This window comes from Pundamilia nyererei, unplaced genomic scaffold, assembly GCF_000239375.1.
Source record: "Pundamilia nyererei isolate P.nyererei 1_Seehausen unplaced genomic scaffold, PunNye1.0 scaffold00021, whole genome shotgun sequence".
Classification (NCBI taxonomy): Eukaryota; Metazoa; Chordata; class Actinopteri; order Cichliformes; family Cichlidae; genus Pundamilia; species Pundamilia nyererei.
Genome location: NW_005187422.1, coordinates 4,821,354 through 4,836,869, shown reverse-complemented (window position 1 = coordinate 4,836,869; position 15,516 = coordinate 4,821,354). Strand labels below are relative to the sequence as shown.

Sequence of the window (15,516 nt, the reverse complement as noted above, 5' to 3'; positions counted from 1 at the left end):
GAAAATGTCTCTCCCAAAAATGTCTTGCAACAACTGTGAGAAAAACTTAGAGGGATGTGGACCCTCAATCCCTTCCTCCAGGCCAATAAGGCGAGCATTGCAGCGTCTGTTTCTCGACTCAATGTCCGATAGCTTAGCCTTCAGCTTTTCATTAGCGACCCGTAGTGTCTCACAGGTATCCTCCACTTTAGCAAGGCGGTGGTCGAGCGTTTCGGCGCTTTCCTCCAAAGATTCTATGGTTGTCCGATGCCTTGTGTAGTCCGTCCAGCTTTTTATTCACGTCATCAAAAAAGCTGACTTTTAGCTCCGCCAGTAAAGCCAAACAGTGCTCCGCTAGCAGTGCTGTTATGTCGGCTTTGCTAACATTCGCAGGAACGCTAGCAGCCATGCATTCGGTTGTTTTGCCATTCGACTTCGCAGGTTTAGGCGACATGACAGGGCATCAAATGTTCCGACGGCTTCACCAAATCACCAAGATATTTGCCTCAAAAGATAAGTTAGGTGGGCTCGTTCAAATAACTAAAAGTTGCGGGAGCTAAGGGAAAGTGTGACTACCCCATGCTCGTCAAAACCGGAAGTCTAAAATATATCCAATACCTCTGTTAATTATATTCAATATTACTGGTCATAAAGCTTTAGTATCATGTTGACGTAAAGACAGTGGGATATAATCACAAGCCAATGCCACTAAGGTTGGTGTTGATGTTAACTCTACACCCAGTGTTTCTGTTCCTGACATTGCCACTATGTAGTTTAACTTACGTCTTGATATTTTCACATTTCAAAAAATAAATAACTAAATAGTTTCAGGAGCTGCAGCTGCAGATGATGTGAGGCAGAGACCCAAATGCCGATGACGCAGGAGAACAGTTAACAAAAGGCGAGCCATTCAGTAAGGCTGAAACAAAACAAGGAAAGCCAAAAGAACCAGAGGACTTAAACTGGGAAACACTTTATTCATTTAAAAAACTAAATAAATACAATTTTTAAAAAGCAATAAAACCTGAGTAACAACCAAGAAACTGGAAGATAAGCTGAGACACCAACAAGGGACAAGGGGAGACGGAGATAATATATACACTACGGGTGATTAGGGAAGTGGAAACACATGGGAACACAGCAGGAACAAATTAGGCATAACAAGAAAGGGGAAGCAAAACTGAACACAATGCACATGAGATGAGGCCTGACAAAATAAAACAGGAAGTTGCAGGAGCACCGAGACTCACCGAGCTTGACACCAAGACGGGGAGACAGAGAGGATGAAACAGAGTCGTCTCCAAAAAATGCACCGTGTACTAGCAGACACTGACGTGATGGCAATCGCCGCAGCAGCTCCATCAGATGCTTAAGGATGTTGCTATAAAACTTCATTGATGGCATAGTTTCTTTGTGAAGCAGTTCATGATATAGAACTCCACGAATACTTTAAATATTTCTGAATGCCTCGTCTGAAAATTGCTCAAATGTAGCTAGAAAGCCAGCTTTCATTGCCAGAAATGATTGCTGTTTGTTATCTGTGAAACCACACAATGTTCCAATCTATTTATGTGGAGATGGCTGAGAAGATTACCTTAATTGGGATATCAGCTAAACGTAGATCTGGTTTTTGGTGGGCCAGAACTCTTACAACAAAGTTTGTCAAAGTTTCTCTTCTAGGCTACATATCCCCATTGTACTCACAACTACTTTAATTTTCCATTTTCCGATAAATAAGATTCTAATCAGCCATCAAAATGTGCTCATTTTCTACTGATTGTATGAGTGGCATTATGTTAAATGTTTGCAGTTCTCCAAAGCCCAGGTTGGTATCAGACCTCTCCATCTGACTGCCAACACACAGAGCAGTTCGTTTTTTCAAACATTTCTGCAAATGCACAATTAACTAGCAAGCGGGAACAGCAAGCCTTTAATTGAATTACTGAGGGTTTTTTCTTCTTTCACTGAATGTTCAAGAAACAATTTGTTCCCACTTGTGTTTTGTTTTTATCACTTCTGTTAATCCTGATAATATTGTGCTTGTAATTAAGAGATTGATTAAATCTTTGTACAAATGAATCAGAATCAACAGACTTGATGGCCAAGTGCCAATAAATAAATCATACGTTTATCTACTTTGGAGCATGTTTTTAAAGCTAATCCTTATTTCTTTTTAAAGAGCCTTAAGGCAACTGTGTGTGATTTGCTGCTATATAAATAAAATAAATAAATGAATAAAACTGAATTGAATCAAAAGGTTTTTGGTGACAAATTTCTGTTGTTATGACATCATTGATCAAATTGTTATTATATTTACTCTTCTGACACTGTCACTGCGTCTGCCAGGACTTGTGCAATCAGTAGAAAATTACTGCATTTCTCAAAAATGATTAAGCATTTAACACATCAGAAAATGGAAAACAGCAGAATCAGGCTTGGTGCATTGTTTTGGCATTAGACTCTGTACTTGAGTAGATAACGAATCCATGTGATCCTCCTCTGTGACATCCTAGAAATATACTTAACATAATATTACGTTAATGGCGAAAGAGGCCTGTCCTCTTATGCTCACCACCTGACTTATAAAGCGTCAGTGTCTTTTTAACACGCGATTTAAATTATGTTCTTTGGTGAGGGAAGGGAAAGGCAAAAATGATTTAAGCTGAACAAACACTGAGCCCTCATAGGGACCTATTAATCTGTGCTGAGCGTTTGGGTCAAGGGTGAATACTTGTGTGTGACATAAGAAGCATAATTAAAGCAAAAGTCAGACAGCGAGAGCAGCAGTCTGCAATTTAACTGAATTCTGTGGCAAAAAAGTTTATTTCACTTGACAGAAAAAACCCCACAAGAGACTCGAGGAAATTAAAGAGATCTTCACTGCTGTGTTTGAATCATCTTTAATAATCCTGTGACACTTCTTCTGTCAGTGGCATTCTGGGCTCAACAAAACAGTCTGCAGGTTCTGTCACTCAGCACGCAGAGCTTCATGGTGTGCACTTGATTTATCCTCTGTGATGCTTGAAAAGCTTCAAAAGCAGGCACACGCTCAGAAAAGAGGATAAATCAAATACTCCGCTTGTAATTTTTGTGCTACAAAAATGTATTTAGCTGCAATTCTACTCAGGTCTGCTGCCTGGTTGAGTAAAGCCTCCACACATCACTCATCCCCAGTCAGACTGGAGCCTTTCAGGGGCATCTTGTGGGAATGAGCCTTTTGAAATCAAAATTTATAATAAACCATTCTGTTCTGGAAAGGTATCATCCTTTCCTTGCATCCTTTCTTCTCTCTGTTCCCTCCAGCTCATCTGGCTTCCCACGCTGCTAAAAATAACATCTCACACTTATTTTAAGGATCTGGGCCACATATGTGTTTTATAAAAGGTTTCAAACAAAATTGTTTGAGCATGGCAGAAGATCAAAATGCATTTTACTGACTTCTTCACAATTGATTTCTTCAAAAGAATTTAATATTTTGAACTATAAAGATACTATTAAGATTTATTATTGTGTCAATTACATTAAAAAACATCTTAACAGAAACATTTTGACATCAAATATATTTTGCATGACGTCCAACCTGCATTGTCAACTTCTTGATCTGCAGTGGTAGCCGTAATGAAACATGAAGGGTAGAGAACTAACCAGAAAAAGCAGTAAGAAGATTAAAAAAAGATCAAAGACCACAGTGCAGGAAGCGGATATGTAAAGTACAGTTCTTTTGTAGAAAGTTCATAAGAGAGCAGGCGAGCTGGACTCCCCACTGGAAACAGCTGCAGCCAAAGATCCATCAGATTGTGAAGAAACCCAAAACAGCTGGTCTACAAATGCAAGTGTCAAAGTGTCACAATCCAGAGATAGTAGAGAACGGAGTTACTAGTGCAAGCTGCAAACCTCTTATCAGGAAAAAAAAATCTAAGGCATTTGACAAAGCCAGCCTATATCTCCTCCATTTTCACCAAGTATCTTGAGCAAAGGATTTGACAGCTGATAAATTAAAAGTTTTTCAGACCTGTTTTTGCACAATAAACTAAAAGGGCTTGTTTAATAGAATGAATAGATGTGATAAAAGATTGTTTGTCTGTCACATTGATCACATCATCTTTAATCATAATAACCAATCACCCGTTCACTCGTGGTGTGAATGGGTGAATGAGGCAGTTGTGTAAAGCGCTTTGAGTGCTCAGAGTAGAAAAGCACTGTATAAGAACCAGTCCATTTACCACAAGGTCCCTGTGTTGATTGGTGCGGGTTCGATTCCAGCATCTGAGTTGCAAAGCAGGTGGGATGGTGGTGGCTAACTATACTAGCAGCCATTAAAAATGCAACAATATAGTATTTTCACAAATTTACCTACCCAGGATGTCCCAAAGGTGCTCGATGGGATTCCTATCAGCTGGTCTAACACTGTTAATGTTCAGACGCTTTGTTTTGCCGTATTTATTTGTATGTACTTGCTGCATTTTTAATGCCTCTTTGTATAGCTAATGCACTTCAACAAAAGACATAAAAAGCATTTTTTTTAAAGAAAAACAACAAAGCCACAGGGATGCCAGAGGTGGTGGTGACGGAGTAGTCCCCCGTTACTGCTGGAGTAGACAGAGAGCATGAGATGATCACTGCCTACTCATAACACTATTATTCAGACGGATCATGAGAAACAGCCACAATGGTCCCTATCACATTTCATGACATTGACATTACTGTGAGCAGAGTAACAGTGGAGCATCTCACACACACAGTCTTGTGTTACTCAGGGCCGCAGCAGGCTTTCTATCAGCCTGTGTGTCTCAGTGGGCTCCTCCCCTCCCTGGGATCACCCAACACAGCTGAACCCTCACTACCACTTTTCAACACCTTCTAGCTGAATATATTTCTGTCTCCTTCTGTTCATCCCGTCCCTTTGCTTCTTCTGCTCCCGGCCACCATCTGCCATCTCTGTGTGACATGTGGAGCCCCACCAGCCTGCCCTCAACATCCGTCACTCAGCATCCTTGTTCCTCTCCTTTATCTTCTCTTTTTCTTTGCTTCATATCTTGTCCTTTCTATTTTTCATTTCCTTATATTTATTTCCTTTTTTGTTGTTTCCTTGACATTTTCTTCCTGCATTTGACCATTTTAACCTTTCCTTTTTCTTTTTTTTACTTTCTTCTCTTTACTTTATTATATTTGTTTCCTCTTCTTTTTCATTTGCTTCCTTTAATTTTTTCAGATGTTATCTTTTATTCACATTACTTTCCATTCTTTATTTTAATCTAATTTATTTTCTCTTTTTTCCTTTCCTTCCCTCTGCTTTAAATTCAGACATGAAAAACCTCTCTTGGGATTACTGCAGGTTGTTTGTCACTTGCTCATCTCATTCAGCTTGTTGATGACAAACTATAAATAGAGTGTGCGGGGCTCAGGCGGCCCTCCACTTTTATATATTAACTTCGCATGGCCTATATAAGCTCTAATGAGGTTGGTTTACACAGTTTCTTCTTGTTGCTTCCCCCACTTTGAGAGCATCAGGGAGCAGATGTGGTGCAGAAAGACCAAACTAGCTTTGCTCTCATATATTTGTCAGTCCCTGAGGACAACTGAATGACTTGTCAGTAGCCAGATCTGCGCTTGTGTTCTCACTGGTGTTAGTTTATATCAGTTTGGGTTGAAGGTTTGGGATTTGGAAAAAATACAAAAAGATTTGGGAAGAATCAGGAGCTGTTATAGTCATATTTGTCATCTTTCTTCACGAGATAAAAGTGTAAATAAACCTAATGAAGTTCTTTCACAGCCAAACTTTATATTTACACACTAGAATCCAGTCATATAGGCAGGGAAACAAAAAACAACACAAAACTGTCTGGCATATTGTTTAGATAACAAGTCAAAAGGAAAACAAAAAGTACTCCAAGTGAACTTCTTCTCTTTTTCCTGTGAGATGTAATTAATGTTGTTTACTCTGGAAGTGAGTCAACTTTTATCGCTGAATTCTTTCTACTGACTATGACTTGTTTGAGTGTAATTAACAGCACATATCCTGAGTATACAGGATATGTTTTATTAATTTCATTTGGTAGGGCACTGATCTGGATGCTTCTGTTGTTACAATATAGCCTTCTGTGACATTAAAGAGGTCACCTGATTCTATTAGCACAGCACTGTTGTATGTCATTGTCGTAAGGTAAAACTTTGTCACAGGCTGGACTGCAGACTGTGTGGAGGTTGTGATGTGGACCCAAAAGCAGACAACGCAAAGACTGAACGTAACAAAAAGCGAGCCTTTATTGTGACTGATTCAAAACCAAACGAGAAAATAAACTAGGCAAGAGCTGATCATAATACCTAAACTGGGAAAACTAAGACATGGAAATATTTGGATAACTTGAAGACATGGAAACACAAAGGACGGTTAACAGACAGCCTGAAAGAGGACCAATTACAACTCACACCATAAATCTTAAGAGGAAACACACGGGGCGGATAAGCAAGACGGAGACAAGAATACACGGCTTGACACGAGGCTGGGAGGAGGGAATGCACAAGGGTAACAAGAAAGACTGGGGAGACAAAGGGAGGAGACACAAAGAGTGAAATACAGAAAAATTAAGATGAGACACAAAAGGAGAGGCGAGAGGACAGGACAGGCTGGAAAAAACATACACAAAGACAGACAGGGGAGACATGGAATAAAACACAAGGAGGGAAACATGTAAACAGAAAAGGGGGATCAGACACATCGACAAGAGAAATAGAAGCAAAACCACAACTAAACTCAGTGCTAAATAACAGAAAACTACAACACTTTAACCTCTGGATGTAATGCAGACTAAATCTTTATTAACGTTGCTGCTTTTTAAACTTGATGCTGGTCTTATTTTCATTGCCATTCAGTGTCTTTCCCATTACACACAAACTTTGTTTTCTTAGTTTGTGGACAGAACACAAGTCTGCTGATTGATAGTTTAACCTTTACTCCTGTCTCAGCATTTTAGACAGATTGTTCTTGACAGTATTTATGGTTAATATTATAAATTAAACACAAAAAACACTACAGCTGTGAAAATATGTATGTGAAAGTATTTCTGTAGGCTGTCTGAAAGTGCGAGTGTAACGTGTATAACAGCAGTCTTGTCACAATGTTCGTCTGTTTCAGGCGTAGGAAATTATTTATACGTCAAACTTTTTAATAATTATGCAATGCAAATTGTTTAAAGCAAACATTATTTAAACAGTCGGCAAAAGTTAACTAAGAATTTTGTCTAAATTCTAAATAATGGAGCTAAATTAAGTTTAAACACAGTCAGCTTTCTTTTGTTTATCTGCTTCAAATGTTAAAGTAATTTTAATGAAATTTAGATTTAAATGTATGTGTTAAAAAAACAAACCTATTTATTTAGAAGGTTATTATTTGAATGCACCCATTTCAGGTCCTTTTGTAAAACTAAAAGCCGTCCTTACACCAGTGAATGAATGCTGTGGTCTTTGTTATTGTCATTTATTTCTGTCTGTAACAGACGGATGCCCCATCCTACTACAACACTTGACACAATTTCACTGTACAGCTGGGTCTTTTACCTCAGCTGTTTTCTGGTTTACAAAGTAGAATCACATAATCAACAGCTGCATGTTTTAACTATTAGGTAACTATTTGTATACAGTATGTCATTGTCACCACTGCATTTTCTCCCCTTTATTTGGCTCTGAATATCAGGGGCAGTCTTTGCAGAGATGCCCAGAGCACCTCCAGCTCATTCAAGGAGACTAGTTCCCAAACCAAACAAGAGGTATAATCTCTCCAGCATGTCAGGGTCTGCTCTGTGGACTCTTCCTGGTAGGACATGCCCCTGAATGTCTCACCTGGGTGACGATGAGGGGGCACTCTTGTCAGATGCTCAGACCACATCAACTAGCTCCTTTCGATGTGGAGCAGGAACAGCTCTACCCTGAGCTCCTCCCAAATGACTGAACTCATCCTCTCGGATGAGGAGGAAGTTCATTTTCACTGCTTGCACCTAAGACCTCATGTGACCATAGGTCATCAATAGCTGTCTGCCACACCACTGACACTCTACCGTTCCTGTCTGTCAGTTTCGGCTCCACTCTCACTTCACTCATGAACAAGACCCAGATAATCCCAAACTCCTCCATTTGGGCCATCAACTCCTCCCAGAATGGGCAATCCAGCCTTTTTCAACCACTCTGCAAATCATCCTAGTGCACGCTGGATGTCACCTCCTGATGAGGTCAGAAGAACCACATAGTCTGATCCTGCCAGAGACCATCTGCCACTTTGCTGCAACTGGACATGTATGAACAGAATCAGTGACAAAAGGAGCCCTGGTGAACTCCAACTCTCACCAAAAACAGGTCTGACGTACTGCCAGCAATGAAAACCAAGCTGTCACTATAGATGGACAAGGACCAAATGGCCCAAAATAATTGGCTATTCATCTCAATTTAACCCTAACCCCTTCCTGAAGAAGTTGGCCACAATCCCAGTCGATCAATTCAGAGAGACTGTCCTCAGCCTCCAAGCGAAGTTACAGAGTGTTAAGTAAGACAGCCCTGCAACATCTAGGACTTTAAGCATAGTTTATGGTCCTGCAAACGCGTCCATCTAACATACATTCGCATTTGGACAGGGGGGGAGGTTTTCAGCCACCCTAGACATGCTCCCATGTAGTCTTCCAAAGTACTAAGTGCGTGTTGCTGGAAGCAGATAACCTGTGCATCTGCCAAATGCTACATTCAGGGGAATGTCCTACCAGGAAGAGTCCACAGGGCCTACTTGGTTAAAACAGCAGATTTCAACAGGAATGGGAGGAGGACAAAAGAAATTTCAAAGATCAACATATGCTGTTTTAGACCAGCAACTGGTCCACAGGCCGGTTGTACCACATACTTTGCATGACTCAGATGCAGGCAGATGATCCATTCTCCGTCTGCCAGCAGGCTGAGTAATAATACCTCTGCTGGGCCACAAATTCCACTCCAAGGGACTCACGGTGAATTTTTACTCCAGTCCTAAGCTGGATAGGACTACTTTTTCATCTCGATGGCTCTCTTCACCACCAGTGTACATCTGAACCTTCTGGTTGAGGGGTTAATACCATGACATCTTACAGCCACAGTTCTACACGCACTAGCTCAGGCTCCTTCCCACCAGAGAGGTGACCTTCCATGTTCCTAAAGCCAGAGTTGTCAGCTAGGGACTGGAACACCAGCACCTCCTCTCCAAAGCCTTCAGTGCTATGATCGACTGTGCACCAAGTGCTAGCATCAAATGCCTAAAGCACCACCTGCGAGCGGTGAGCCCACAGAAGGGTGGGCCCACGTAATGCTTTGGCCTAAGGCCCAGCCACCAGGGCAGGCTCCAGACTGGCACCCCAGAATTATTCCAGGTAGGGTAGCCATGTTTAATTGTGCGTTTTTATCATAAGGGTTTATCTAAATGACTCTTAATCAGGCCCCTCACCCAGGACCAACCTTTCTAGACAGATCCTTCCAAGTGTAAATTGGTCCTGATGACCAATCTGACAGTTTGGTCCATTGCAACAATATTTTGGCCAAATTTCTAATATAATTAAGGATATGACAAGTGAGTGGAATTGTATGTATTCAGTCAAATATATAATAAAATGTATTAAGATTATAATGTTTGCTTGTTATTTTAATCATTTGGTCAACACACACAAGAAGAGCTTGATGAAAAGGTACAGAACATGGTTTTTACAAATCTACAAACTTGGTCACATCAAGGAACTGAAGCACTAATATTTCTTGAATTGTAGTCACTATGAAGATTTCTTCAGCCACATTTTTAAGTACTGCTGTGGCTTCATAGTGTAGTGGTTTTATACATTTAAACAAATCCCTTGGAGGTTGCAGGAGGAAGAGCATCCAGTGTAAAAATCTGCCAAATTAAATATGCAGACCTACCCACTGTGGAAAATCCTTGTGAATAGGGGAGCGTTTGTTTATTGTGGTTTGGAGGAAGAGTACAGAACATTACTGACATGTTTAGTGTTAAAAAGCAGCTCAACTGTTAGAATATGTTCGTCCTAAGAGACGTTGTGTTAATGCAGCTACAGGTGAAAAAAGCAAGGTGTATTTGACATATGCTCATCTTACTGAGGAAATATTGTTGTATGTTAAAGCTGTATTTTATTGTAGTTGGTACTGCTAAACGTGCTATATTAAAGGCCAAGTTGTATAAATGTATCGTCTGATTTTCTTGTCTAACCATTAAAAATAAATAATGAAAAAAACATAATTTTTATGCAGGAATTCAATCACTCATTTGATCTAAAGCAAACATACTAAACTGTGGTTAACATGAGTGAATTAAGACATTTCTACTCAAAATAATTGAGATAAAATTACCACTTTAATCATTTTCACAAACATTAAGCGTACTAGAACTAATATATCTGGATTTAGACGATTTTCTGTTGTGCGTGTGGAAAAAATTCCAGCTCAGCTTTTCCATTGTACATGTAAGTCATGCAATATTTTTACCAGTAAATATGTTGTTTTTATTGTCTTCAGCTATGGAGGAGCTGGATGGAGATGAGGTCAGAGTTTCCTCCAGGGGACGCTTTGCTGAGAGAGACATCGTCCAGGTGCACTGTATAAGATATGTCCACTCTTATTTGGTGTTTATCAGTATAAAACTATGTAGAATTATTTTTTATCAACTGTCCAGGATACAACCCGAATCAAAACTCAATCAAATTTATTTAACCTTCTTACCTGCAAAACATTCTAGTGATGTCAACAAATGTATAGATGTTTATGAGAAAAACACTCTTGGCATGTTTGATCTGTCTCGAGTAACCGCGTTTCTGATAAGTTTATTGTCTCGTTCACCGGTTTTAAAGTCATATTGTATATACCATGATATTCATTTGTAAATTAAGGTCAGAAAGGAGGATGAGACTGGTGATGATCACTGGCAATTTGTTAGCCAACAATCTCAGCTTTTTCTTTCATTTATGCTCACAATCAGAGCTGTTTGCCTGAATATTAAAGACATTTCCTTTCACTGACATAAGAAAGATCCAAGACCAGAATATTATTATTTATTGTTCAATATGAGCATCATCGACTAGAATAGGATATGGAGTATAAATGGACTGGTTCTTATCTAGTACTTTTCTGCTTACCTGATGCATGAGAGTAACTTGAATGCACCCGACATGGGGTTAGTATCTTGCCCAATGATATTTGGCTTGCAGACCAACCTTCTGATTAGTAGATGACCCGCTGTGAGCTCTAACCACCCCCAGTGTAGGACAGGAAATAAGGAAAAACAGAATAGTTTTCCTTTGAGTGCGTTTCAGTTGAAGTGGAAAAAGCCTGTGAGGCATAAGTCGTCAGTAACAACGATGATGACTTACATCCTAGCTCCACACTATCAAAATATATGATTTTTGAAAACTGTTGAAAAAATGTTTATGTCTTGACAACTAGAGCAAAAACCCCAACATTTTCAGATACATGAAAATTTACTTACAGTTTATGATTTACTGTGTGATTTTTGGCAGGTCGTTTTTTGTGAATATTTCAATCTTAGAGCAAAAAAATGTTACCAACGATAATCTGAAGCTTCACAGTTTGAGCTTGATGTACTGTTATGTCAATACATCTGCAACATTAAAAGTAATAACTCCTCAACTGTATGAAAGCGTATTAGCAGCACCTTAGATGCTGAAGGAACCTACAAACACCAAATGAACTGAACAGTCACTTTTGCCTCCGATCCAGTTTGTTCCTTTCCGGGACTACATCGACCGGTCAGGGAACCAGGTCCTGAGCATGGCCCGACTGGCTAAGGATGTCCTGGCAGAGATCCCTGACCAGCTGCTGTCATTCATGAAGAGTCGGGGGATTGAACCCCGCCCCCCCCTGCCCGTCACCTCCGACTCCCCCTCAGTGTCCACCACAACTGCAACCAATACGTCTACGACCAAGCACTGCAACCCTCACCCCTGAGAGAAGGACAGCAGGCAGAGTGGAGCAAGCTGTTTGGGCAAAGGGAAGTGTGTGTGTGCATGTGTGTGTGTAGGTGTGTTCTGGGGTTTTCAAGGTTATCTGACAGAAACCAAATCAGTAAACTGAACCTAAGAATTCCTTCTGAAAGCACTGACTACGAGGATTCCTCTGCAAGACATGTACAAGAAGCATAGAGAATAGATTTTTAAATCTTTTTTTATGTTTCTGATTTTTTGTCAACATCTGTCACAAACACTCTCCAGGTATAACACACGATTCTGCACAGACACACGGGCTCCATTCAAATCTATTGTTTCCTTTGTGTGTTGGAATCCACTATGGACGCTTTATTGACCTTTCTTGCAAAGGTGGGAAGTCAAAAGATTCTACTACTGGTCTTGTTCACAGTTTGCCGTAATAGAATAATAAATGCTGTAGCAGCCATCTAAACTGATTTCTATCAGCTGTGAAGAAAGACAGCTCTGAGGGTAATATCCTGTCCTTATTTGCTTATTCTCAGGGTGTTTCAGTGGCTATTAAATCATGTCTTGGTTCTTGCAACTGAGGCCCAAGGAACACTGGCTCTTTTCTTAAAATTATATGCTGTCTATTACTGTAGAAAATGAAACTTTTGTTTTAGTTTACTTTAGCAAAGGCATGGAAATTGCTCTCCTTTTCAAAGACACTGTTAGAAGACAGGGCAAGTTTAAAGTTAAAATCCCCCATGGACATGAAGAGAGTTGCTTGTGAGCACCTCCTGAAAGGAGTAAACATACAAGGGTATGAAATCAGCCATCCCCTGCTCCTCTGCACCTGCAGCCGCTGTACAATTTGAACATATGGAAGGGCAGATCATTTCAGCCCTGGTTAAAAAGTCGAACATAGCCGTGTCTGTGAGCTCTGTCCCCATTCTTCTTCTAAACTGTAAATCTCCTGGCTGTGGCTGTCATTTGGGATGAATCATGCATGAGGAAGGTGCCTCTGGTTCTGAAACTGTCTACAGCTTGTACCTATTTAAAATGAAAAGGGTTTCCCATTGCAGATTTTACAGGCCAGAAAACTTCAAATGTAGCAAAGAAAATGTGTGGGAAGAGTGGGAAACACCAAGAAGAAGAAGAAATCGAATGTGAGGTTTGGTACTTAGTGCTGCATTGTTCAGTTTGCAAACTTTATCTTCATCATGCATGCCGAATTCTTGTTTTTTCTTCTTCTCATATCCTGTATTTTTATTTTCCTTGCTTTTGTTGTGTGCATGAATGATTTAAGCAAAAGAGAGCAAGTGCTTGAACAGAAAACCTAAATCTTTCATTGGCAGTCCCAAAGAGCCCAACACACTGCAGCTTACAAGTACACAGACAAAACAAATGCAAGAATAAAGCAGGAAAAACCAGCTGCTGTGTGGCCAAGAAATAGGATAAAATGCAACAAACATTAATCATTATTAAAATATTATTATTCATCAATTCACTTTTCTCATTCCTTTTATGCTCCTGTCTCTGTAAGAGCCCTCTATCCCTAAAATTCAATCTTCTCACTGGCCATCCTCTGGAAAGTGACGGAAACCACCCAGTGCTTGAGAGCAGTGCTCGAATTTTGTAGGTGTGACCACAGAAAGAAATCTGTGGTGAACTGATGTCAGCTCATTGCAAAAGAAACATTTCCAGTTTCTTTCAAAACTTCGGGAACTAAACTGTTGTCTCGGTTAACCCCCCATGTAGCCACCACCATCAGTTTTTGAAGCCGGACCATATTTAGATAAGAGGGACAAGTTTTAACTTACCAGCTAATGCTAGCAAGCTAATGCTAGCTAGGTTGAGCAAGGTGCATCGATAACATGAATCAACAAAGACAGCACCGGTTTAGCAGTGACTCAAGCTCCCTGTAGATGACACACCTATTAACCAAATCACTTTAAGTATTTTCAAAAGGTTGAATTAAAAAAAAAGATGTACTACCATAGCTTTTATGAAGCGAATCCTATTCATTCAATCCTGTTTTTTTTCTACTATACTTTTTAATGGTGTCGAGACAGGCATTTGATTGTAAGCCCAACAAGGGACAATTGTTGAAAATTAGCAATAGCTATAAACTTATGTGCGTTACATCTGTTTCATGTTTTGTACTTGGACTATGTTAAACTGCACTGTCCCTTTTAAATAAATAGATTAACATGGCAGACAGTGAGGTTAGACTTGCTTTTGAAGCCAGCCTCAAGTGATTCATGAAACTGCAGTTTTGGCACTTCAATCCTGGCTTGATTTTGTTAACCCCATTGTTTCTGTTTCCGGTGTGTTTAGTTTGCAGTTCAAAGACAGGCTACACGTGAATGTTGCTAGTAAAAAGGTGCACAGTGCTAGAATTACAAACAAATAGTTTGTTAGGACTTCTGTCCTGAAACTCCAGCATATTGAAGGAAAGAGGATCTGCCACTGCATTAGAAACACTTGATCAAACTTGGTATATCACTAGCTAAGAAGTGGAGAGACGTAATGAGACAAGATGAGGTCAAATTAAATAAGATATAAGAGAAAAGTATTTGATTTTGTGCAGTGTGGGTTCTGTCCAGTAGCATATTTGTATTAGGATGTGTTTTTAATTATTACAATGGATTTCTGTATTTATTGTATATGTTGTAAAATGGCTCCATTTCATTGGTGTTTATTTTGTCCATTTTCATCTATATTCTAACATTTTAGCCTTCTGAGTTTTTGCAACGACAGTATTTTTGCTGTTAGGTGGGCTCTTTTTTTGGTACCACTCCATAAAACAAATACTGTGAAGTTTCATCAATTTTCTTTTGTCTCTGACCTTTTTATGTAGGGTTTTAGAATGTTCAACCTGGGTGTGTCACGAAAACAGAAACAATAATAACAACAACGAATGGATTATATGATATTTATCTGGATTACTGAGTATTTGTCACATTGTATCAGAAGGGAAATGGACATGTGGCCTTATTTCTGTCATAATCCTGCAAGTAAGTGTGAGGGAGGACTCTATTTTTATATGACAACACCAGGAAATATGTTATTTTGCATGCTTATATGGCTGTTATGCTGCTAATGATTGTACTATCTGTATTCATATCTGAAAAAGATTTCAGACAACATTCCTCTGTGTGTTTACTTGTGTACTGTGCAGAATCAATCCTTCTATTTCAGACTGCCAGCCTAATAATCCAGCACATAACAGATATATGAAAAGTAGGGTAGATTTGTATCAAACAACGTTTAAAACATGCATGTTTGTGTTATGACTATATGTAAACAAACCCAAAGTCACATAACCTGTTGGATATTTTTGTATGAAGCATGCTGAGCTTTCTACACAGTGTGTACAGGATGAGGTTATTATATACTGCTCACCAGTTCCATTTGTTATGTAGAAGCTGCGTGTAAATATGTTAAAGTGTTGTACAGAATATTTTGTGAAGTCTTCCTTCTTTCCATTTTTTCACTCTGTTCCAAATATTTCTTTTATTTTTGTTTCCACTTGTGTTGGTCAAAGTTTTTAATTTTGTCACTGTTTTCTAGCTTTTGCTTAAAAACCAAATAAAGATAT

General features: G+C 39.4%; 1 protein-coding gene across 1 annotated transcript in view; it reads left to right on the top strand.

The window, feature by feature from the left end:
• LOC102211551 (copine-9) overlaps positions 1-15,268 on the top strand; it is a 189,663-nt gene extending 174,395 nt beyond the window's left edge. The window contains exons 20-21 of the mRNA XM_013909198.1: positions 10,510-10,583; positions 11,728-15,268. Of these exons, the coding sequence (XP_013764652.1) occupies positions 10,510-10,583; positions 11,728-11,955 (302 nt within the window). The 3' untranslated portion in view covers positions 11,956-15,268. The remainder of the gene's footprint in view (positions 1-10,509; positions 10,584-11,727) is intronic.
• The last annotated feature ends 248 nt before the right edge of the window (positions 15,269-15,516 follow it).